Source organism: Seriola lalandi, unplaced genomic scaffold, assembly GCF_002814215.2.
Source record: "Seriola lalandi dorsalis isolate HSWRI2012SDOR001 ecotype SW California unplaced genomic scaffold, Sedor1 jcf7180002054935, whole genome shotgun sequence".
NCBI classification, from domain to species: domain Eukaryota; kingdom Metazoa; phylum Chordata; class Actinopteri; order Carangiformes; family Carangidae; genus Seriola; species Seriola lalandi.
This window is the reverse complement of record NW_019525487.1, coordinates 122,263-148,862: the sequence shown is the minus strand read 5'-3', so window position 1 is coordinate 148,862 and position 26,600 is coordinate 122,263. Positions and strand designations below refer to the sequence as shown.

At 42.6% G+C, this 26,600-nt stretch overlaps 1 protein-coding gene across 2 annotated transcripts in view; it reads right to left on the bottom strand.

The window, feature by feature from the left end:
- LOC111644546 (cadherin-2-like) overlaps positions 1 to 26,600 on the bottom strand; it is a 70,197-nt gene that overhangs the window by 19,656 nt on the left and 23,941 nt on the right. Inside the window, exons 3-10 of one of the 2 annotated variants that reach the window (XM_087170221.1) lie at positions 15,537 to 15,775; positions 10,957 to 11,130; positions 8,610 to 8,765; positions 4,771 to 4,915; positions 4,481 to 4,653; positions 3,552 to 3,689; positions 2,836 to 3,021; positions 1,559 to 1,812 (exon numbers count right to left, since the gene is read on the bottom strand). In XM_087170221.1, the coding sequence (XP_087026347.1) occupies positions 1,559 to 1,812; positions 2,836 to 3,021; positions 3,552 to 3,689; positions 4,481 to 4,653; positions 4,771 to 4,915; positions 8,610 to 8,765; positions 10,957 to 11,130; positions 15,537 to 15,775 (1,465 nt within the window). The remainder of the gene's footprint in view (positions 1 to 1,558; positions 1,813 to 2,835; positions 3,022 to 3,551; positions 3,690 to 4,480; positions 4,654 to 4,770; positions 4,916 to 8,609; positions 8,766 to 10,956; positions 11,131 to 15,536; positions 15,776 to 26,600) is intronic. The other variant, XM_023393441.2, reaches the window with a different exon arrangement.

The following is a 26,600-nucleotide window of genomic DNA, read 5'->3' as shown; positions in this document are numbered from 1 at the left end:
ATCCTCCTTGGACATGGTTGCTCCTCTCAAAACTCAGGTCCACTGCCAGAATCTACCCATGGATAAATGATGGGATTAGTATCCACAAATAACATGTAGAGAGGCTGAGGACTCTGCTCAAACAGCTGCTACCTTCATACGACTGTGAAGAAGACTTAAAGGGGACCAGTTTCTCACAGCTAATCTCTCCTGCTTTCTACCATCCATCAGCCTGTAACCTCTCCTCCACCTCCTGCTAATGCTGCTTCTGCATCTCAGGGCAAATATCAGTCCTCCTCCTCCCTCTACAGTGGACCTGCCCTGCCCCTTCCTCACAAGCTTTTAAAGAGTTCATGGTCAGGACATGAAATGAGTTTAAGGATGCAAAAGGCCACTCATTACTCCTCCCGCCATCACACTATCACATGGACAGGAAACAGAGACAACAGACCAGCTGTTAGCTCGTCACAGATACGTACTTCCAGATCATGGGTCAGTCCAGAGGATCCACTGAATGGACATAAGGCAAACTCAAAGCCCTGCACACTCATCCATTCACTCACACATTCATGCTATACTTTGTATTAAGGTGTCAGTTAATGGGTAAGGACTTTATAAAAGAAGCTTATTAATATTATTATGTGTTAGAAATATTATATACGTGTTAATAAAAGCATCGTACACAAATGTCATTCAAATGACATTCATTATCAGAAACTCGTTAACAGTATATAGACTGATTAAGAAAAGCCTAAAGAGTCTCTTATTTTGTATATGACAGCATTACAAACACATTTGTTCAGTTTAAAAAACGTATGTCGTTAAACCTTTACTAAGACTTTTTTGTTGCTTTTTTAAGATTAATTCATACTTTATTATGTATTTATTAACAGTTACTTTGCTTTTTGCAGCTACTGGATATAAAATAAGAACAATGTCTTCTTCAGGTTAATAAATCTTTTACGGGCCAAAGTCTCACCAATGAAAATGAGGGTGTCACCATTGCTGGGTAGTTGCTGGGATACAGCCCCTGTAGATCTGACTAGGAAACCCTGCATACTCAGTGAGTGCCACATGTTGTCAGTTTATTTCTTTCTTCCTTTTTCCTCAGTGGATAGTGCATGATGAACAGAGTGAATGTGGATTATATATGTGAATGTGTTTTAGTTGAGTTGTAAACAGTAATTGAGGATTATATCATGTCATATTGTGGAGATGTTACAGGTTTTGTAGGACACAATCAGTCTGAATTCATCATGTTCAACCATTATATGAATGTTTAACTGATTTTATTTGATCTGTAGATCATGGTAATGGTATCATTTTACTTTGTTTGTTTGATATTTCATTTATGCATCCAGTGAAGGTTTATTGCAGACCACTGGTGGCACCACCCACTCCACCATCAGTGAACTCTGACAGTCACAGAGGTTCAGACACGCACTGTATAAATAGATAAAATATTGTAACCGAGTCCAAGGTTACCTTAAATTCTTAATAATAAGCTGATTCTCTCACTGACAGTTACCTTAGAATTAATTCCAATAAATCAAAGGCTGGTTTCCAGTGAGGGTCTTACCGGACAGTTTGTCTCATGAAGCGGTCTGGGTCCTGGGCAGTGAAGGTGGTGAGCAGAGACCCGGCAGGCAGACCCTCCTCCAGTTTGATGGACTTGGGGTTGGGGCTGAACTCTGGACTCTCGTTGATGTCCAGGATGCGTACGGAGACGGTTGCCGTGGACTGGCGAAGCAGGTGGATGCCTCGGGCCAGCGGGACCTCATTCTCCGCCTCCACTGTCAGCATGAAGGAGCGGGTCAGCTCAAAGTCTACTGGCTGTATAGAGAGAGCGCGAGGGGGGTGGCGGGGTGTGGGGGTTAACATGGTCCATGAAATTCAACAAGTCAAGAACAAACTTTCACACTCAGAGATATTTGCTTCCTGTAGATCCTCACAGAACCTGCCTGAAAACTACCTTTGTTCACTGAACTTATTATTAGTCTGATGACAGTGAAAACTGGAGCGGTGGTTATTGTAGTTGAGCTACACTCTGTTTCACATCTGGTTTGACTTTGGGCCTCTGGATCTGGGTCCTTCTGCGTCTTTCTTCTCCTGGTCCTGGTCTCCTGGTAGTTAGGGATGGGTACCGAAACCTAGTATCAAACAGGCCCTGGGGCTAAACTTTTAAAGAACAGAGTATCGATAAGCTCCAGCGTTATCGGTTCTGCTTTCAGTACTTGAGAAATTAAGACTCTCTCTCTCTCTCTCTCTCTCTCTCCCTGTGTGAGGGGCGCCAGAGCACAGTGCAGCACAGAGACACAAACCCTGCTTTTAGTGTCAATGGCAGAGAGAGCTAAACGTTTTTTAGTGTGGTTCAGACTTTTGCATGTGAGAGCGGAAACATGAGCGATCTCACACAGACGGAATAGTGTACAGTTTACAGTTTTCGACCAACTAGCTTGTAGTTCATCCGTCCTTGTGTCATGTGTGTTCTGTATGCTGCAGCCTGGAGCCACATAGCCATAACCAATAGCCATCTGATTGCTATGGCCACGTTCTTTGTTCATTTGTTAAGCAATGCATGAGAAAATAAGCAATGTTAACTCTGTTCTTCATTTTTTTTGTTTTTTTCTTACAAAAGTACCGCTGAAGTTCCTGATCGGTTAGTGGTCTCAATAAAAGTAGTAGTACCGTTAAATTCTTAACGATACCCGTCCCTACTGGTAATGAAAATAATATGGCAGCAAACAATACTGACTCAGAGCCTGAGGATCACACTGTTAAATGTAAGTATTGTGTTTCAGCTCAGTTCAACCGCTAAATGTACAACTGTTAAAACCAAGGGTCTTAAAATCCCACCTTGACCACGGTTAGCAGGCCCTCATTGGTGGTGGGGTCAGTGGGGATGGAGAAGCGTCCCGTGGGATCTCCAGCGATGATGCGGTACACAGTGCTCCAGGCCGGAGTATGAGGCTGGTCTTTATCTGTCACTGTCAGGTTAGCTACGATCACATTCACCCTGTTCTCATGGACCTCCCCGAAGAACTGCCACAGAGAGAGAGAGACAAACAGCCAGGCGGAGAGTGAGAGAGTGAGACAGAGAGACAGATGGAGAGACATACAGAAAGACAGACAGACAGAGAGTGAGTGAGCCAGACAGAGAGACAATTCGAGAGACAAATAGAGTCAGACAGACAGACAGGCAGACAGACAAACAGTCAAAGAGACAGACAGACAGACGGCATCAGTATGTCAGTGTAATGAACTGAGACCAACATGGACACGATGTCCTCTGTCTCTCAGCAGCTCAGTTCTGCTGTTTCCCAAAATAAAGACCACATTTCCCATAAGCACTGCTCCTCATGTCCAACCTGCTCAGTCAAACTGAGGCATAAACACACTGGATGTTTCACTGGCTCTCTGCTCCTTCACCATCTGCCACTGCCAATAAATGCTCACAGCTTCAGTGCTGCTTCATAGCCATTAGATTCCCCCTTAGAGTGTGTGAGTGCGTATGTGTGTAGCGTGTGTGTGTGTGTGTGTGTGTGTGTGTGTGTGTGTGTGTATGGACCTACTGTGTCTGTGGTGAATTCAGGGGGGTTGTCGTTGACATCCGTGATCCTGATCACAGTGGTGGCAGTGTTAGACAGGCCATACGTGGGGTTTCCCTCCATGTCAGTTGCCTGGATGATCAGGGTGTACTGGGTGACTTTCTACAGTCAGACAGAAAACAGAGAGGGTCGTCATCATCATCATCATCATCACCATCATCATCATCATCATCATTATCATCACCACCATCATCATCATCATCATCATCATTACAGTTCAAACATGGCAGCACAGGTAATAGTTGATGTAAATGTAATTAAACTGTGTGTCTCAGCAGCATCACAGCTGATGACTCAGTGTTAACAACAGTGTTCAGAGAGAAAATGACTGCAGATGTAATGACATAAATATAATGAGCTTCTTAATTCAAAAGCAGAATAGGATCAGTTCAATGACAGAAACACAGTCGAGTTAAACCTCATTTAGTGTGAAAGACTTTTAATATAGTCAACATATTTTAAATGATAATTTAGATTAATTACAGTTCATTTGACAGTCCCTTCTTGTCTTTGTTTTTAAACCTGTCCCATGCTGAGGTCACATGATGACAGATCTCCATAACAACTAAGTAAACTCTATTTGCAGTCAAAGACCTTGAGATGTGGTTGAAAGCTCATTGTGTTAAACCAGTAATCCTTCAAGGTTCAGTGTGAACAGTGTTGCATGAATGAATACAGAACGACAGAATTATTTAAGATGAAAGAATGTGTTCATTTTCTGAAGCTTCTGCAACAACCTCTAGAGAAGCAGAGGGCAGAACGATCTACTGAGCCGTCTCTGCAGGAAACCCTGCAGGCTGCACTCACAGGCTGAGGAGCAGCTGCTCCATATGGGGTTAGGGATGAGCCTCACACATGTCCACACAAACACACAAATACACACACACACACACCTCCCGATCCAGGCCCGCTGCCACAGTGATGATGTCACCAGTTTTGTTGTTGATGGTGAACATGTTGGAGGAGGGGCTCTGGGGATTCTGGGAGAGGATCTTATACCGCAGCATCCCATTGGCAGTTTTTGGATCATCTTTGTCCACTGCTGTCACTGTCATCACAAAGGATCCTGGGAACACAGCAAGACAACAGACACGTCAGTGAGGAGGGATTAAATTAGTTTGTTAGACGTATGTGTGTGTGTGTGTGTGTGTGTGTGTGTGTGTGTGTGTGTGTGGGAGTGTACCTGGCTTGGATCCCTCAGGTACAGAGCCGTTGAAGGTAGTGTGTGTGAACTCTGGTCTGTTGTCGTTCTGGTCGATGACGTTGATAACAATGTCGATGGGATTCTCCACCTGATTCCCATTCAGGTCCACAGCGTGGGCTCGCAACTGCACACACACACACACGGGTTAAGTGTGCAGCTCCAAATATCAGCTTCATGCTAAAATGCTGATGTTTAGCAAGGATTGTTTTCTATTAGCTTGCTGACATTTGCTAATTAGCAATGAACACAGGCTGCTGGTGATGTCACAGTTTTGTAGATATTAAACCTAGATCCAGGATCTGAGCTACTGGAGGAACGGGATGAAAAGTCAGGGTCTGATTGAGGTTACCTCAGCTCAAAGATGAAAACTTAAAATCATCACAACTACTTAATCAACATCACTCTTTACAAAACAAATGATTTCAGTTTTTATGTAACTTGAATAAACATAATGAAACTGAAAATCCAGCAGCAGGCCTCAGAGTATTTATTCAGTATCACATGGTCAGACATGTTGAATAGAGCCACAGGTCTGGACCCTTGATAAGTCATTCCTTTGCAGTAGATGTAGCATCTGTACCGGCTCTCAAAGAGCCAAAGCCCCTCATGAATAAACATGGGGCCAATCTCAGCTCCCAGTTCTGACAACTACATCCAATCACATGCATATTCATCAGACGGCTTTAATGCAAATCAGGCTGCTGCAACTCCAGATTTCCACTCCCCTGTGTGAGTGGTGTGTGTGCATTCCTGCAGATCAAAAGGTTAGACTGTGCTCTCTCAGGTGGATGTGACTGTATTAGATATAGTGAGCAAACAGGCAGAGTCTCTTTAAACACTGACTCCTTCATCTCTGTGCGTGAGACAGGATATATCCAGGAGAGAACGACAGCACAGATGAAAAATAAAAACAGCTGCTGACATGGTGATAGCAGATTCACAGGAGGGAAATCATCTGAGATGTGCTCACTTCCTCAGCACACACTGTGTGAGTGTAACCTGCATTCTACAGTTCAGAGGCATTTGGACAGTTACACATTTGTTCTTCAGGCTCTGAGCTTCAGCACATTTTAAAAGTTTAAAATACAATAATAGATACCACATTAAAATGCAGAGTCTGAGTCAGTTAACGTCAACATAAAACAATGTGGGAGACACACGCTCTTTAACAAAGAACAACTCTGCACAAAAGTTAAAAGGAACTGGACACCTGGGGCCAGTTGCTCAAAACACCTTGAGTTTTCTGCTTAAGTACAACAATTAAGGTTTAATTTCTGTTTAGCTAAAGGAGTTACTTAAGGATGTTGAACAGAATCTCTTAAGAGGTTTCCTTAGTGAAGGAAAAGTAATTCACTGCAGTAAAAAAAGATGCTACAGTGGTAAAATTCTACTGTTTCCATGGCAACCGCTTGTTTGCTGGCATTAGCTTGTGATACGTGTTTGTCACTTCTGGCAAGTTGGTAACATTAGAAGAAGTGAGTAACACAGAATCATTAAGGGTGTTCACCCACTCTTCTTAGGATTTTCAAGCTTCTTCATTTATCAGAGCTACCTTTAGTAGTTTTCTTACTTTGATCCCGCTTTTTTTTTCTTTTACTACTTAGTGTGATTTCTTCTCGTATTACACCGACACTTTAAGCAAGTGCAGCAATGGGTGTTTATACTTTTACAGTCGTGTTTTGCCTCTTGCTATTTTTTGAACTTTTTGATGCAACGTTGGGAGACTCACTCTACCACGGACCCATTATTTACACTCGGGACCAGCTGTTAGCTGTATCCCACACACCCCTTCACTATGCTGGGCGGCCAGAGATCCCTGAGGAGATCCAGAGAAGGAGGAGAGGCTGTAGAGCTGGAGTGAAGCGCAGACAGCGGGAAAAAAACGGTGATGGAACGGTGAAACAAGATGGAAGAGCTTACTGCGCTAACCCGGCTTCAGAGAGAGTTTCGTGAGTGTAGCATCATGTGCTTCACGGAGACGTGGCTGAGTGAACTTTCTCTCGACTCACATGTCACACTGGACAGATTTCAACTGGTACGGGCGGACAGGAAAACCACGGAGTGCGGTAAGAAGAAGAAGGGAGGAGGGGTTGCTGTGTTCGTTAATGAGAGATGGTGCCACCCTGGACACATCAGTGTCAAGGAACAACTCTGCACTAGAGACTTGGAGCTGTTAGCGGTTAGCATGCGGCCGTACTATCTCCCGAGAGAGTTTTCACATGTCATTGCGGTGACTGTGTACATCCCCCCCTCGGCCGTCGCCGCTGCAGCCACAGACCAGATCCATAGTGTTGTCTCTCAACTCCTAAACCAGCACCCCCATTCCTTCCTCCTCATCTCTGGGGACTTCAACCACACGTTCCTGTCCTCTGCTCTTCCTACCTTCACCCAGTATGTGGATTGTCACACCAGGGACAATAAAACTTTGGACTTGTTGTATGCTAATATCAGAAATGCATACACCTCATCCCCCCTCCCCCCGCTGGGACGCTCAGATCACAACGTCCTTCATTCCAGCAGCTGTCAGACTCCACAACTCCTGCTCTTCCTGACTATGTGCAAACTTGCACTTTCTCATGTACATATCGTGTGTATTGTGTATATTGTATTTATTAGTGTATATTTGGTATATTTTTGTTGTATATTTCCATAGATGTTTATTCTATAGATGTTTATTTCTCTGCTGTGGTAAATGAATTTCCCAGTTGTGGGATAAATAAAGTTAATCTAATCTAATCTAAGGTTCTTTTGTGTAACGGTTTAACTGACTTCAAGTGATTCCTTAAGTGTAAGATTGAGATAACAAGAAAACCTTGAATACCTTAGTAAACATTTTAAGGAAACCTTAAGGAGACGACTTTAGGTTGTTTTATGCATCTCTTTTTATTTTAAGTAAACCTTAACTCAGACCTTAAGGAAAATTTTAACTTAAAGAATGTTTGTAAATGTTTGCTGTGCAGCTGTGATGCTGTTTCAACACAAAGAGCTCAGTGAGAGGTGTTGGCGCGTGTCAGTGTGAGGAGTGAAGAGGTGACTGTGCAGGTGGGGAAGATGATGAGGTTCAACAAAAACAAAAATCAACAGTTGTGTATTTTTCTATAAAAAACGTGTTTACAGGGAAACTGGAGAATACAAAAGGAATTGGTCGACTGAGTCCTGAGGATGAAAGAAAAAAAACTTGTATGGCTATAAAACAGGTGAAGAAGACTTTCATCATCAGTGATGAAGAGAGGAATCATGACCAGAAGCTTCAAACACACAGAGGCTGCAGCTCACACAAACAGTGTTCAACTTTTCTCTAAATGATATGATGCAGGTGATTTTATATATTTTTTCCTTCTGTCCTTCTGACAGACAGTGTGCACATCCGTCTGTGTGTGTTGCTCTGAGTTACTTGTTCCTTCATTAAGAGGAATGTGATGCTGTAGTTTATTTAGAAACAGCTCCACATTACTTCCACAGTCTCTGGAGAGCACTTCCTGTACGGCCACCGAGCGTGATCCAGGGCATGCTTCTGTTTGCGCTGCTTCTCTAACTCTGTGCTACAGATCACAACATTTGAGTGTCAGACTTTTTCAGTTATAATGTCTGGGACAGAGTGTGATTGACATGAACAGTGTGAATCTATTTCTGATGTGAGATGGTTATTGAGAGGAGGAAACAGGAGAGATGTGCTGGGAGGGAAAGAGTGAGAGCAGCACAGATACTAACTCTACCCTTCGACACTACACTGAGGTTCTCAGGTACACTGTTTTAGGTTTGAGCTGCTGATGTCAAACATGAAGCTGAGCTCTGCTGTCACATGTAGACTGTCTTACATGAAAGTTGGAGATGTGTTCTCTGTCCAGAGGCTTGGTGACGGACAGCTGGCCTGAGATGGGGTTGATGATGAAGATGCCGGTGGGAGGCTGGTCAGCCCCAGGGCCTGTCACACTGTAGCGCAGCATCCGGTTCTTGTCTCGGTCTGAGCGGATCTGAAGCAGAGAGAGAGAGGGGAACAGTTCACAGTTCATGCACTACACACAGGACAGAGCTGGGTCCTATATCAGAGGAGAACATCAACTTCATGTGCTCACTGTGTCATCTCCTGCAGCTTCTGTCAGTTACTCCTGGTTTAAAGGTAAAGACAGAATCAAACACAAGAGCAGCTGAACTGTGTTAGTCTGACCTGGATATGTCTGTGTCACCTCAGGCGGGAACAGGAAACACTCAGCAAACGATGCACAGTGATATCCTGACAGTGGTATCCTGCACAGTGATATCCTGACAGTGATATCCTGACAGTGGTATCCTGCACAGTGGTATCCTGACAGTGGTATCCTGACAGTGGTATCCTGACAGTGGTATCCTGACAGTGGTATCCTGACAGTGGTATCCTGCACAGTGGTATCCTGACAGTGGTATCCTGACAGTTTTATACTGACAGTAATATCCTGACAATGATATCCTGCACAGTGGTATCCTGACAGTGGTATCCTGACAGTGATATCCTGACAGTTTTATCCTGACAGTAATATCCTGACAATGATATCCTGCACAGTGGTATCCTGACAGTGGTATCTTGCACAGTGGTATTCTGACAGTGATATCCTGACAATGATATCCTGACTATGATATCCTGACAGTGATATCCTGCACAGTGGTATCCTGACAGTGGTATCTTGCACAGTGGTATTCTGACAGTGATATCCTGACAATGATATCCTGACAACGATATCCCGACAGTGATATCCTGCACAGTGATATCCTGACTAGGGTTGTCACCAGAACCGATACTTCGGTACCAAGTTGACGCCACGTGGCAAAAAGCGGGACAGTACCCAGTACATAGTATTGTTTATTTTAAATTCTTGAAGGCTACATGCCACTTTGTTTTTTGTTTTTTATTGATATTTTTCAATAAAGGAATGAAAGAGAAAGTACATGGGATTTATTGTGTGTGTGTGTTTTTTTTTTTTTTTTTTTTACCATGGTAAAAATAGATATTCAGAATCGTGGAATTTCACTGGTATTGGTATCGACTACTAAAGTTCTGGTATCGTGACATCCCTAATCCTGACAGTGATATCCTGCACCGTGGTATCCTGCGCAGTGATATCAGGTCTAGGTTCTAGGTTCTATTGTGAAAGTATCAAAGCGCTCAGTCCACATATTGGATCATTCAGTCAGCCAATCAGAAGAGAGGTTCAGAGTCTCTCTTCTGATTGGCCCACTGACTGTTGTTACTACATGTAAGACTATATGTAAGATGTAGAAAGATGTAAAACTACATTGAGATGGTTTTTGGTTCTTAAATCCATAAATATATCTTATGGATCAACACTTCAAATAAAACACAGTAGAAGAGAAAATATGGAGTTTAGTATTACAACGTAGACCTGCTTTATAATCAAAAAACAGATATCTACCTTTTTATTATATGGACCTTTAATGTGCACAGTATCTGATTTACTGTAAGGTTAACAAGCAGTCTCATCCCTATCAACACCATCTACTGCTCCATCCATCCATCTCTCTCTCTGTCTGGTTGTAGTTCAGTCTGTACCTCACATATTCTTTGTCTAATATTTCATGTCCGTTTATAATACCTTTAAGTAATATCTTCAGTGATTCTAACAGTTCTTCTCAGGTGGAGTTAGCCAAAGTAAATATTTTGTAATGAAGATCATTTATTTCCTGAGATTGGTGATGTCATTGAAGCCCCACCTCTGTGTGGAGGGAGGAACCAGTCAGTCAAGGAGCTGAAAACCTGCAGCACACATCTCTCAGCAAATCTCACCATTATGTTTAGACAGTTAGACGTTATATCCGGTGTCCCTCAGGGATCAGTTCTTGGTCCTCTGCTGTTCAGTTTATTTATGTTTCACAGCATCATGTATGCTGCACAATCATGGACTTAAACATTTCTGTCCCATGTGAGCCAGGTATCCTGCTTCAACTTCATTCTACACTTTCTGTATAGAGAGCTCTGCACTCCCCTGCTCCACAGTGTGTCTCTGACAGGCTGGTTGGACTGGTCAGATGGTACACGCTCTCCGGTATCGCAAGAGTTAAATGCAAAAATGGTGAAGCTGCTTTTAGGTTTTATGCTCCCGACTGCTGGAATACCATTTGGTCTGCCTGTGTGTGTGTGTGTGTGTGTGTGTGTGTGTGTGTGTGTCTTACTCTGACTAGGTCCTCGGGGAACTGTCCTCGTGAGTTCTCGGGGACGTTGATAGGCGGAATGACCCAGTCCCTCTTCACACGCCTAAGAGTACCATCACCCCTGACAACCACGCTGTGCCATGGAAACAAGATCACTGGTACCCTCTGAGTCAGTGTTGCATCATCAAGCTTTACCTGCAGAGACAGTAAACAAGCGTTGTTTAGTGGGCTACACACACACACACACACAGCACGGCTGAGTTACAGAGCCGTCCAGCTGGGAGGCCTTGGTGACTCAGGGTATTTCTGACCTCATTCCAGTGGGTTGGATTAATGCTCTCATTATAGTCCGTCTGATAAATGACCACCACCTGTCACTGCATGTGTGTGTGCTGTCTCTTATACACATCTGGCTCTGACTATGGAGGCATAAAGTATTATGGAATTTATTTAGTAAAAATGTATTTAAAAGAAGAGTAATGAAGAAATCAGAGTCATTACATGAAAGGTAATTAGGTACATTACTAACAAACAGAAGAGAGAACATATTACATGACTACCAGTGAGGGACATCACTGAAGCTTCAGTGCAGTAGGAGGCCTAGGTGTAAGTACTAAGTACTACATGTATTTAATAAGTGCAGTTCACAGTAGGAGCTAGTTAGACATGTTCGGGTGATAGGGTGTTAGGAGAGGAGGTGCTCTCTGAAGAGATGAGTCTTCAACAGATTCTTGAATATAGAGGGGCACTCCTGCTCTGATAGACTTTGGTAGCTTGTTCTACCATCAGGGAACCACAGACGAGAAGAATCTGGACTGAGACTGTCTTGTGTGCAGGGATGATGATGACAGACCACATTCACTGGAGGAACTCAGTGGTTGAGAAGAAGCATCAGGCTGAATGATTGAGTTCAAGTAGATGGAGCAGACCCAGAAGTCACTCTGAAGGCAGCATTAGAGACTGAACCTGATTCAGGAGGTCATGGGTAGACAGTGGAGGTCGATGAGCAGCAGAGTGACATGTGACCTTTTAGGATGATTGAGGACCAGACGGACTTCTGCATTCTGGATCATCTGTGAGGGTTTCACTGTGTGAAGGGAGGTCTACCAGAAGAGCACTGAGAAATAACCATGGTCTGGAGCAAGAACTGGGTGGATGCCAGGAGATGATGCAACATGGTCAGAGAAGGAGAGCTGGTCATCAAACATGACACCAGGTTTCTCTAGACCTTGGTTGGGGTGAGAGATGAACATATTGATATCATGAGGAAGAGACTGATTACATCAGAGAAACAGATCGAGATCCATGCACATGAAAGAAAACATCATCTGTAAGCAGTCAAAGGAGCTTTGAGTGAGTCAGAGAGTATGTAAGAATGTAAGACATTCACAGTGATGACATGTGTGTGACTGTGCTGGTTTCTGTTCCTCGCTGTTCAAAAGCAATAATTCATCAGCAGCATCATGTCACACTCACCACTCTGCTGTGATTAACACAAACTATTCTCATTCACTAATTCATTCACATCCTTTCTACTTAGCCATTCTTTCAGTTGTCAATAAAACAACACTTCCTGCAGCCTCGTGGTTACAGTACACACCACACAACCACAAGTTCTCTCTACTGGTGCTATCAAACAATGTCAATAAAGTCGTCTTTCAAAATAGAAGCATTTTCTCTTTTCACATAAAACAGCTGTGTGAAAGGAGTAAAATTTAAAATGTTAAAAAAAAAAAAAAGCAAAGTAAAACAAATTATTGACTATACAGACTCTGTATAATACTCTGTATATTTATATAATAATACACTATGTATATCATTATTGAACATACAGAGCAGTAGTATAACATGAAATAATGATCTGGAAATCTACATTTAACAGAAATTTGTAACAGAAGTCTAATGGAAATTAATGAGGCTTCTCACTAAATTATGATGAAATATTCCTGTTATACTGCTAGTAAAGGCCTGTGGTAATATGAGCCTGTTTTAAATAAAAGTCTGGTTTTCTCTGCAGCTGAGGCTCATACATTGAAGAATTAAGTATATTTTGCATATGACAGAACTGGTGTCCACAACAGTCAGGCTAAACACTTGATACACAGCAAGTGAGGTGTTGATTTCCTGACATTCACTGGGCTCTGAATGTGATGCCTCTTCAGTTTCATGTGATAACAACCCTGGTCCGGTCACAGTGCTGACACTGCTCCCCTGCCAAATGACTGGTTGTTAGCTGCCATAGATGCTGCTCATGGGTTTTCCTTGTGAGGAATTGTTGACAGCTTCTCTCACTCTCTGCTGATAGAGGCTAAGGCATACGGCAGCCGGCTATTTCTGGGCTGTGTTTAGAAGAACAGCCAATCAAGGCCAGTGTCTTGTCTAAATACATTCAGAGGGCCTTATTATCGCTGTTGTACATGAAACAAACTAACAGATGGCTGTTTGACTTGCTTTGTCTCTGCAGTCAGTACTTGGCCAAGCTCAGACGCCTGCTGGGCTGAAAAAGCTGTGATTTTATATCTGTACATAGTTCATCCAACATTACTGGAGGCGTGGGGAGAAGTAACAGCCCATCAGGTTGTCCACGTTGTCTGCTTGTCCAAAATTATACAGTTCTCTCTCAGAAAACTGACACTGACTCACATCCAGGTATGTGTTCATGCTGTCACGCTCTATGAACACATAATTATATTACTGTATGTTATGATTCAGGTGTTTTTATATAAATACATAAATATGATTGTATTTTATGTTTCAAATTTTGTTAACAACATAAATTATATATTGTATCATATGTATCAGTTTTTTAATAATAAATAATTGATAAAACATCAGCCCAAGTCTACTACTACTACAACTAATAATAATAATAATAATAACAATAAACTTTGTGTAGCACCTTTCATACATAATTACAGCACAAAGTGCTCTACAGAAGAAAAATTAAATCAAAAACATAGGTAATGACTTAATGAAAGTTCATCTTCATATAGAGAGTGAGGGGTGCAGTGTGTATAGGGGATGAACAACTTAGTCTTTGGAATTAACAAAACATAATAGTTGGAAGAAAACTTGATCTTATTACAGACCATATCTTTCCAGTCATGATCCTATTAACCGAGTTAGCATTGCACCTGTTTAATAATGTATAATTTATTTAATCTAAAAAGGTCAGAAAAGTGAAAAATGTCCATCACAAGTTTCTTTAAATGGCAATTTCAACACTGTGGAAGCCCTGAGAGGCAAGTGGATGTTTTTTTTGCTTTTTCTTTGTCAGTATTTGTTTTGTAATACTCATACCAGCCACAAGAGGCTGCGAATTAATTTCTCCCTGTTCTCTTAACACAAGGTTCATATAAGTGTATTTTAATCAGTAAAGGTTTTCTCCCAGTAGTGTGTGGTAGTTCAATAACTTTTGTATTGTTTTTATTTTTATATTTCATTTTTATTATTGTTAATTAATTAATTAATTCATTCTTAATGTGTTTTAATCTCAATTTGTGTAACTGTGTACGGTGTCCTTGAGTGCCAAGAAAGGCGCCTTTAAATAAAATGTATTATTATTATTATTATAATAACCACAAAGGCTATGGTGGATGAATGGGTCATACACAGGAGACTGAGGCTCATTTTATTTTTTGACTTATTAAAACTGGGGACAGATTATTTTCAGTTTTTTCTTTATTTATAAAGGGAAAGCGAGAGAGAGCCTCCTCCAACTGATTTTGAGTGATTATTGTGAATCATAGTCGAATGGCCTTTTAGGGCACCTGGAGAAATCCCAGTGGACCGCTATGCCAGTGGGCCATCACATCGGCGGGCCGGTGTACAGTCAAAAAAATCCTTAAAGAGTTTAACATCTCTTCTGTCCCCTGTCTGTCTCTTCACTTCTGTCTGTACCTGTCAATCAGGGTGCACATGACAACGTGGAGCTCCTGCACATGGGTGAAGTTCGTTTTCAAGCTTTCTGGCAGAAAGGTTTCAGATGAAAATAAAGAGAAGAGTGAAAAGAGTAAGTCAAGTCAATAATAAAACCGGAAATTGAAGTCCAGTGTCCTGGTGAAAGCAATGTCTCTGACCGATTCATCCACCATGACCTGCGCATTATGTTTGTACTGTCTCACCTGACTACAGACATTATATGAACCTTGAGTTTAGAGAACACAGAGAAATTAAAAATCACCTTGAAGGAAACATGAAAGCTTTTAGTCCAATTTAGTACTGTATTTCATAACAAGTTTATTTCATAAATTAAAACCAAACCTAGTATCGGTCTAGACTGTGAATGGTCAATGTGGGAAACTGCAGCTGAAAACTGTTGTTGAACCACTGTAGACAACTGACATCATTGTGTTTTATTTGTATTCAGCCTGGTGTGGGGGGGTGCATGTGTCTCTGTGCTGCTCAGAGATTTCCTACAATATACTTAGAAAAGGAACTGAAAAACAAAGACCTGTCGCTTCTTTTAACTGAATGAAGGGATGAATGTAAACAGAAGATAATGAGACAGCTGGCTCTCTGCAGAGCAGGAGCTCTAACTGAAGAAGCTTGTTCTGCTTATTCACAGCCAACAGAAAAGTCCATGTGACACAGCTCTGTACCTGCTTTACCTGCTCAGGGCCTGTGCTGTTGCCGTCTGGATGGACCTGGAGGTACACTCTAGTCTTCCAGACTTGTTTGGACTGCAAGTCTTGAGCATAGACCACCACCATGGCTTTTTTCTGTGCCGCCAAGCTGACGCGTCGTAGGGTGAGGACCACGCCATCCTCACTCACCCTGAAATCAGACGACTCTCCAACGTTGAACCAGACCTTACCGCCACCGCAGTCCATGAAGCTCACTGTGGAAGACAGAGACATACGTCAGACTAAGTGGACAAAACCATCAATCACCTGTGTGTGAGTGTGTGTGTGTGTGTGTGTGTGTGTGTGTGAGTGTTTGCGTGCGTGCTGTGCTTTGATAATAGACGTCTAACTGTAACTTTTCCATCCCTGCTGAACGCACCACAGAGTCCATGTTGACATGTTGTCTTTATACAGAAGAATACAAACACAATATTAAAGGACATGTAGAATAAAAAACATGTTGTCTTTGGTTTGTTGTCTCAACCCATCATGGACAAAGCAGCTTGACGTCAGAGCTATGACCAAGTCAGGTTCTTTATGGAACTGGATCTGTGGACCAGGACTCTGTCATGGTGAAACACAAAGTCAAAATTACACCACTGTCTAAAACATCACTGTATGTGTTTGTGTTTTGATTTGTGTCTGTGAAGATTCTCTGTCATTCAGGTGATGTATATCCTGATTTGGATTCAGGACGTTTTGCTTCTGTTCTCTCAGGTCAGTCTGTCATCTTAATGTGGTTCTGGCTGAATTCAGCTCTGCATGGAAGCTCTCAGCCCTCTCATCCATCTGAATGGAGTTGGTCCGTTAACACAGCTGGGTGCCAACACAGAGAGCTCTGACAAAACAGTTCAACCTGACTCAGTTTTTACTGCATCGCAACATGATATTATCCAGCATGGTCCTGCCTTGGCCAATCAGGTGTGTCCTGCACACACTCCTCAGTCTGAACAGCTTCCCTTCAATTAAAGTGACATCCCCTCCCGGGCAGTTTAACACCCATTCAAACCTGGAGTCGTGGGACTCCTACACCTTTCACCTGACAGCCAGGTGGACTAAGAGCCCACATGTGACCTCGGAGACTCTGAAGGTGTAAACAAGCCTGCAGAGGTTCCAGGTTCCATGTGGTGATTTCTCTTTACATCACTGTTTGTGTCTCTTACGTCTAACTAACGTCTTTCTTCCTCCAGCATGGTTAACATCCATGTCTTCTTGTTGATACACTGCTGTGTATCTTGGCTCATGGAGAGGTCATTTCAATGAGACCCAAAATGTCTTCAAGAATCTCCAGTTGCTTTTGACTTATACACGATTGACCTCATTTGAAACCAAACTATGAAAAACAGACTCATCAGGCAACAAAATGAATTCTACACATCCTTCAGTTTGTCTTGGTTGGATCAAGAGGCCACATGTCATATGTAATCTATGCAGCAGGTTCTACGGACAAGTCTGGAGCAGACACAGGGAGGAGTCCACGAGGCATAACCCTATCACTGGAGCCATTACAGAAGGAAGCTGGCACCACCCTCCACAACTCAACACCAACCACACCCACAGACTTAAGATGGGTCATTTCTGTCATTTAAAGATTGAACTTTCACCCTGCAACAACCTGGAGAGAATGATGCACAACAGAAGCCCACTTGTACACAGCTCTACTCAGTTACATAAAGAGCTTTCACTTCTCTCTATATCTACAGTGTATATATCCACTGTATAACGAGCTGCTGAGATTTGAATAAATGAAGTGATGCATGCAAACACATCACTCTGGAAATGATCTTCTTCATCAATGCAACCGGAGCAAATAGCTGTCCAATCAGAGCTTAGTATACAAATCACATGCTCAGTATCTAACATTTTCACATGCCTCAGGACATGAGAGGAGACAGACTGTATGTGTGAACAGAGCCCACCTTCTCTGTGAAGGAAATGTCTATTCTAACCCCAAACATTTCTAAAAATACCAAAAGTTCACTAAATGATATATATTTTCCTGGGTTTGAATTACCTACCCACCATGGAACAAGCAGAATACACTGTATGTGTGAAGCTGTCACACATACACTGTTTCCTTCAGAGCTGCTTATGGGGAAATTTAAGGAATAAAACAGCTTTAAAGAGGCTGGAGGAGAAAAAGTGAGCCTGCAGTAACAGAGTGGAGAAAAAAGCCATGTAACACCTGACTTGCTTTCAGATGAGCATTAGAGGAGAGATCGATGGACCTGGCCAGAGAGAGCTGGCCCTGCCTGTAAATCCTGCAGCTAAGGACAGACTCACAGAGGTAAAGCAGAGATGGAGCAGCTTTCATCAGGAGGAGCAGGGCTGTTCTCCCCCTGCAATTCTCCCCTCTCTATGTGTTTGCCAAGTATAGCCTACTTTCAGAGAGGAAATAGCTTCTGTGATGTCTAGAGGGGGAGAGGGAGGGAGGGAGGAGTGGAGGGCAGCACTGCAACGACATCTCACCCAAACTCATCACAACTCTACCTGCTCGACACATTAACAAGTCAGAGAGGTGGATGGAGGTTGCAGTCTGGTTTCTGTCCAGTGACTTGTTTCATCAAGTGATACAAGAGATGTGATACGATACAATTCCACAGTCAGAATAAATGTTTGCCGAGCTGCATCACACAGGACAAACTTATAATATATAGGTTATATAAGTATAATTAATATATAGTATGTATATACAAATATATATATTAATAATATATCACCTGTACATCCTAATAGAAACACAGCTTATACTGGGTTTGTTTTTAGTGCTGTTGTAAATGTGAGATAGTCTTGATGAATGGATAAAAATAACAGAGAGAGAAAGAGAGAGAGATAGAGAGAGAGATAGATAGATAGAGAGAGAGAGATAGAGAGAGAGAGAGAGAGAGAGAGAGACTTACTGATTTTCTGTGTTTCTTGGATATAAATGCACATTGATATCTGACGTGTTATTTTTAGAGCCTCAGACCAAAGTGTGGACAGTGGACAGGCTCAATAAAACCTTAATGTGGAGCTATATGATGCTCATCAGACCAGATTTCAGATGGTCACTCATCCATTTGAATTTGGAAATCATTTCCAAGATGTCAGACGAGCCTCTGATTCTTTTACACACCAGCAGCTGACACAAACACATTCAGGTGTTCTGTCTGACAAAGATTTAAGGAGTGTGATCCTTTGAGAAAACTCATTGATGTTAACCACAGGTCCCTGTCTTGTTTTCATTAAATCTGTGTTTAAATTTGATTCAGACATGAACTGTGGTGTATTTCCTTCAGTTTGTAGGCAGCATAAACAGCAGAACCTTACATTTGATATTTGACCATCATTATGAGTTTCCTCCTCTCTCTCATACTTTTGTCCATAATCACCTATCTGAAATATTTGAGCTGAATGTTTCCAGCCAAAGCCTCAGTCAAACACAACACACCGACACAGACACAGCTCCTCTCAGTCTGAGCTCTCAGATGATGTATGAGATGAACAGTCTACTTATAAACTCACATCATGTCTGTTCTTTCAGTTCTTCTACTTTCTTGTGAAGAATAAGTTTGAGCCTCCAGGCCTCAAACCAGCTGAGAAGACAGGATCATTTTCTGGTTGAGCTGTTCACCATATGTAGCTACGTACCCACAGGAAGTCACTGTGTCTGAAGGCGTCACGAGCCAGAGATGTTTGACAACCAATGACAGTGTTTTGCACATATAAATTGTATATATATGTGTATATATATATATAGACCCACCCAATATATATATATATATATATATATATATATATATATATATATATATATTGGGTGGTTATTTGAAGTTTTTTATTTGTTCAGTGGTCAGCACTGTCAGATCACAGCATGAGGGTTCTGGGATAACAAAGAGAACTACTCAACACTTCACTTCTTCACACTTCAGCAACAGTTCTCTGTCTCAAACTCTGCTGAATTTGATGCTCCCAGTGATCTTAATGTGTGTGTGTGTGTGTGTGTGTGTGTGTGTGTGTGTTGTAGTGACAGCTGGGTGTTTCTAGATAAACTCTGGCTGGAAGCAAAGCCATGAGTCAGCTTCCATCTCTTCTCTGGAAACCCAGCTTGTGCAGACAGGGAATATACATGTGATGTTTCATGAGGCTGTGTCAACAGCTACTTATCTAACACATCAGATAAAGTGACATTTTGTCAGCTGGACATCAACATCGTTGATAAAATAAGTAAAATCTGATTGAATGTAGGAATGTGGGTTGTGACGTCAGGACGTCAGTTTGACATAGAATAACTGACCACAGCTGATGTCCATATTTTGTTGTGCTTTAAGTTGTGTTGTTGCAAAACCAAAATCTAACATCTGCCAAACACTTCGACATGCGACATGCAACATAAATACTGACATCATGGTCATGACCCAACTAAGTGTCTGCTAAACGTCTGCTATGACTAGAGCTAGACCGATTTATCGGCTGATATTGGCCTATCACAGACATATCACATTGGCCGATATATTCTCCGATATACATACTGAAATACATACTTTTATTTTATGTATATTTGATCCCTTGTTTTCATTCAAGTTAAAGATTCATTTATATATATATATTAGGGCTGTCCCAAACGATTATTTTTTAAACGATTAATCTAGCGATTACTTTTTCAATTATTTGACTAATCTAACGATTATTTTTTTATTAACCTAACAGTAATTTTATTGCAATTATTTTCCAGTTAGTCATTTAATATAACAATTTGCCCGTCCAACATCTTGACTCGCTGCACCAGGGTGTTTCCTCTATATGTGCTCGTGCATAACTGTCGTGCTAGAGTGATATGCCAGATGCACTTTGCAGTCTGCAGTCTACCGCACTGTTGGTGTCAAGATTAAAGTATTCCCAAACTTTGGAGGACCGTGTGCGAGCCTTTTTTGCCGCGTGTTTCTCCACACGCTCCGTCGTACTGCTGGTAGACGCCGCCATGTTGTTCAAACAGAATACACAGACGCAAATCATTCACCTAGTCAATGACTTCAATTACGTCACCGCGTTGTCCCAGTCCGTGCGCTGCGCTTGTATCCGGGTAAACCAAAGACGATGGATATAAACGGTCCCATTAGAAAGTTCCGGTTTTGTTCTATGAACATTTACCCTGTGTGGTTTTACACGACGCGTCGTTTACCGTTTCAATGTCATTTTGGACAATAAAGTTTATTGTTAAACTGTAAAATATCCTGCTTTCATTACATATCTTTTTCACAAGTGTTTATAGATATATATTTATTGGCCGATACATTGACATTGGAATTTTTTTAATTCCCTAATATCGGCATTGGCATCGGCCCCAAAAATCCAATATCAGTCAGACTCTAGCTAGGACCATAGAAGCGTCTCCTGAAATGGCATGTCATGGTTACAATAATAAACACACGGACTGTACCGTGAGCAGCGTACCTCCCTTTGTCACCATGGTAACTATAATAACAGTCATAGCTTAGTTAGGTTTAGGAAAAGATGGTGATTTGAATTAAAATATTCACTTCCTCAACATTAGATGATCTTTGTTGTCACGGTCACAACATAAATATTTACACGGGAATCAAACACCACTCTCCTGTGTCATATTCATCCATCCACCACAACCTCCTCCTAACGTGGACTTTGGACTCGTTTCTTAAAGGAGGACAGTCTCCACTCAAACAATGTTGGGTTTTGATGTCAACCCACTTGTGACAGATGCGACGTGTCCTCAGAGGTGATGAAGCTCACTGGTGTACACCGCGATTAGCATGGAGGAAGAACACTGTTCTTCCCTCAGGATGTCTGTGCTGTGTTTACTGTAACACAACATCCATTAAATGTGTTTATTCATCTTGAATGGTAGACTGTGGCTGATGCAAGTTAACAATGTGAGAGCTTTCAGAGGAATCATGATCACAGGTCAGAGCAGGTATGGATGATAACTCCTGACACAAAAACAGCATTAAGATTCCTGAAGTTCAAACTCACACTTACAAGACAGAAAACATGAAACATCATATCAAAATATATCAATATCATTATTCTACCGTTCAAGCTCAGTGCTTGAGAGAATAGTTTTAATTACTGTTGGCTAGACAAGTCTCAAACTGACCTGAGAACAGGTGTGTGCTCAGTCAGACTATCACCTGGATTAACCTTCTGTTTCATTCACTGATTCCACCGTCTAACATATGAGCATCAGCTGCTTCCCTCTGGTTTTTGCCACAGACTGAGGCCAGGGAGAGTCTGTGACAGTGACCTTTTTATTCAAGAAACAATTCATTTATTGAAAATATAATTAACAATTATAAAATAAATGTTAGCTCTAATCCTAACTGCTCCAAACAGTATGTTAATTTTTCTACATGTTTAATAAAAAACAGCTATAAGAAGATTTTCTTTCAGCCTCTGATGGAGCAGCAGTTCCCTCTCCCTCAGTCTGTATGCTGAGGACATGCAGCACACGGTAACCTGGTCTGGGAGGTCTGACCTGGGTTGTAACGTTCCTCTGCTCTTCTATAATTCTCTGGTCTTTGCAGAAACACAATGGCAGGTCCGTCTGTTCCAGCAGAGCTGACCTCACAGATCAACTATGCGGTGTTCCCCCACCCTCAGTTTAACATGTCAGAAGTAATACTCCCTCACTGGTGGACTGCAAATGGTTTCTTACCGCCATTCTGGTTTCCCCTGGCAACCATTGCTGCTCAGAGAACCAGTGCTTCCCTCTGGCCTTGGTGGGTGGGGCTGCACCCCCACCCCACTCCCTCCACAGAGAGATAAGCATTCTAAATCAATCAGCTGCAGCCCCGCGAGGCTGACGTGCTGCTAACAAACACACAGAGCGAGCTAGTGGTCAGAGTCACTCTCTCAGGGTGTGACCATGTGAAGACAGCACCGGGCTGAGACATGAATCACTAACACTATCATCACCTGCTGCTCACAGGTCTTTTACTGAGCCACAGGACTTCCTGTGCAGCAGCTGGCAGCCGTAATGTGGTGAAGGGAAAAACCTCAAACACCCTTCACTGAGTGCTGCAGTCCAGCACCCAGACAGATCCACAGAGACCGGAATGCTTCTACTGCAGCTGGTTCCACACAGTGTGTTTGATTCACAGACACACATTCACATCCCTGTGCTCTCTGACACAGGTAAATAAAAGATTGTCATGTTCTGTTACACAGTGAGACATGTGGACTGACACTGTCAGGTTTACTCACATGGTCAGCAACACATCAGATCTGATCCTGAACACCTTCTATCAGTGACACTGGATCCTGTCTGAGGACCTGGTCTCTGAGTCACATCCACCTCATCAGTGCTGACTAATTCATGCATATTGTCTTGTCTTGAACTGATTCTATCAGGAGAGACAAGTGGTCAGCATAGACCAGGACCAGTGTAATGAAGGGACAGTATGTACAATTTACAGTTGTAAGTTCACTGCACATTGTTTAATGTTGTATCATTTATCATGAGGTTCATACCTGTCTGTCTTATCATGCTGCGTCATAGGTCAGTTCTCCTCCTCCTCTGCACCTGTCACTCTGCCCCCAGGTTTCCATTCTGAGACTAGTCATCATTAGAAAGTATAACATCTACTGTCTGTATCTCCCACTAAAATCTACTGACTCCCTTCAGCCTCTCCTGGACTGTTTCAGGGACATTAGGGTCTGGATGGCAAAGAACTTCCTTCAGTTACACAGCAACAAAACCAAAGTGCTTATATTTGGTCCCTCGGAATCCAGAAGCCTTATAACCAGTAAGCTAGACCACCTCGAACCATATGTGAAGTCTCCTGGGTGTTGTCCTTGACTCTGAGCTCTGTCTTGATAAACACATCACCTCTGTTGTTAAAATAGTTAATATCAGTTAAGAACCATTTCCATACTCCGAGATAGAAAGTAATGCACACAGTCATCAATCATCATCTCATACGCTGTCATTTATAACATCATATTCTACACACAAAATTGACTCAGTGTGAGTCAACACTGAACACAGTGTCAGTGTGTAGTGTTGACTTGGTGTTATCCTGGATCTCACTGCTGGTTTACTAGATGGGTGTTAAGCCAGTCTTGGGTTGGTCCATTTTGACCCAGTCACATCACTGTGTATGTAATGGTGGTGTTCAATGTGTGTATGTGTATGGTACAGGCTGGCCATGTTCATCCTTCATGGCCACAGTTCACCACCTTCGAATGTCTCCTTCCAGCAGGATCATGCTCCATGTCTCAAACTGGTTTCATCAACATGACAGTGAGTGCAGTGACTTGGATCCAGTAGAACACCTTTGGAATGTGGTAGAACAGAAGATTGGCAGCATGAATGAAATGATGTGATGCAGTGATGTCAACATGGAGCAGAGTCTCAGACTAGTCCTGATGTTGGTCTCTGGACATGCTGAAGCTGCCATGTGGTCTGAGGCAAACGGGTATATGAACCATACACAGAGCCTCGAGGTGAGGGGGGTCGAGAGGGGCCCCAGGGTCCTCTAAAAGGTTAACCCTCCTATGTGCATCATGTTCTGTATTCAGTGTTGTATCATATTGTTTTCCATACTACAGTGTTTGTGTCTGTCAGCATAAATGAACACAGTCATGCTGAATTGCTGACTCGCTCGGAGACATAAATCTGCTTTATGAATGCGATGTAAATCTGCTTTATACACACACACACACACACACACACACACACACACACACACACACACACACACACACACAAAGGCAGAGTACATAGTGGAGTGGTTTAAGGAAAGCCTCATCTTACCCAGAGCGCCATCTGTTATCCTCCAGTGTTGGGCAGACAATCGATATCTGCAGCACAGATCTGTGACAACAGCTGATTGTCTTGGTGGACTCTCACAACTAAATGAGATTTACTTCCTCATACGGCTTCATTTAATCGCAGCAGCGCCGCTACATAACCACTAAAAAGCCCCTGGAGAGATCAGAGGCTCTAGATCCACAGCCATGTTGTGTGATCACAGCGCAGTTATTCTGAGGGTGGATAATACCTACACTATAACATACTGTCTCTGTATTTTACAAATATTGTACTTCAACTGTTCTGGAATCTAAACACCTCAGCAACAATCTTGCCTGGCTCCTCCCCCTGTGTGCAGTGTAAAGATCTGGCCCCATCTGGGGACGTTTGTTGCACGTCAGAGCTCTTCTATCTGTTTCCTGTCTGCTTCTCACTCTCACATTACAGGTAAAAAAAACTGATAACCTGCAGCAGTCGCATCTTCTCATCACCAGTCCTTCATGTGTTGTTTGTTCACTCTCTGATCAAACCCTGCATTGATCTGCCTCTAATCACTCACACACACACACACACACACAAACACACACACACACACACACACACACCCACACACACACACACACATATACTGACAGAGAAGTTTAGAGGAGTACACAACAGCCATGTTGAGGCTGATCCCCCACTAATAGGTGAATAGAGAATGTGTAATTTCCTTTTGGTTTTCAAAGGAGTGGTTTACAGAGCTGTTACCAGGGTCAGAGAGCAAAGGTTACAAGTGTGAACCATTTTCTTTTCTATTCGGTGGGTAGCTTAATTAATAAGAATGTAGGAAGGCATGTATAAGCATTTTGCTTTGGTCTGAGCCTGTTCAGCCACTACTTAATACATAGACTGTTGACTGTTTTTAGTTTTTTTCTGTCTATATTGTTTTCATTTCATTTCCTGTATGGGTGATAACTGAATAAAACCTACCACTACTACTACCTCCAGAGAAGTGACACCAGTTTCTATTTCTTCAAAGTTAAGTATAGAAAAAGTCATTGTGTTGTACCTGCTGCTGAGACTCAGGTGTGCTAACGAGCGCAACAAGACTGTGGAGCCGGTTCTGTTGTTCTTCCATGTCTGAGTGCATCGAGCCCGCGACCAGTTAAAATTCGACACACAAGTCTGTCTAGTTCCCATCAGTGAAAGAAAAGAGGGCTGGACACAGGAAAGCACCAGAGAGACAGGAAGAGAGAAAAGAGATGACAGAGAGGAGAAGAGAGACAGAGACACACACAGAACGCCAAGGGGGAATCTGACAGTGAAGATCTCCACTTTTAGATCTGTGCCTCAGCAAACATGAGACTACTACCAATTATCACCTCCTGCACCTGCCAACACACACACACACACACGCACGCGCGCACACACACACACACACAGACACACACACACACACACACACACACACACACACACACACACACACGTAGCAGGCTTTGTTCCTCCCGGTTTACCACTGAGGCTCTCCTTTTCAGCGGGGCTGCTGGGTGTTAATGAACCCATCTCCTCCGCGTTAATGAAGCCATTCACAGGTCTGCTCTCTCCTCCTGTTCCCCTGCTCCCCCCGTGATCCTCCATCACCACCTCCTGAAATTATACATGGTCCAGGATAAAGAGGACCAATCTGTTGACTAAAAGGTCTTTCATGTGAAATAAACCTTTTATCCAGCTCAGGAACAGGAATTTGAGTCATCATGAGTGCACACATCCATTTTCCTCTGGGCAAGAGCCACACCACAGACATCTGTGAGGACACCACTGTGGGGACACCTTTGAGTTAGAAACCTGATCTGTTTAGGAAGTCTGCTATCAGGTTACAAGGTGCAAATACTATGATGGCTGTGTGTTAATCCACTGAGTGTGACCCTGGAGGAGTACATGATGTAAGGCTGTTTTCTGGAGGAAATTGATTGCAATGCTGGAAGAGAAACCAGGATTCATCACAGCAATAAAAAGTGTCAGACCAGACCTGAGGACAGGTTCCTTCAGGCAGTCTATGTTAAAGATGGAGGATACCACCTGAAACCTGATCACCATTAAATGTCAGGTTTACCTCAGAAGCAACAGATAAGACTATAAGACTGTACACCCTAACACCAGACTGTACAGCCTAACACCAGACTGTACACCCTAACACCTGACTGTACAGCCTAACACCACTGTACACCCTAACACCAGACTGTACACCCTAACACCTGACTGTACACCCTAACACCAGACTGTACACC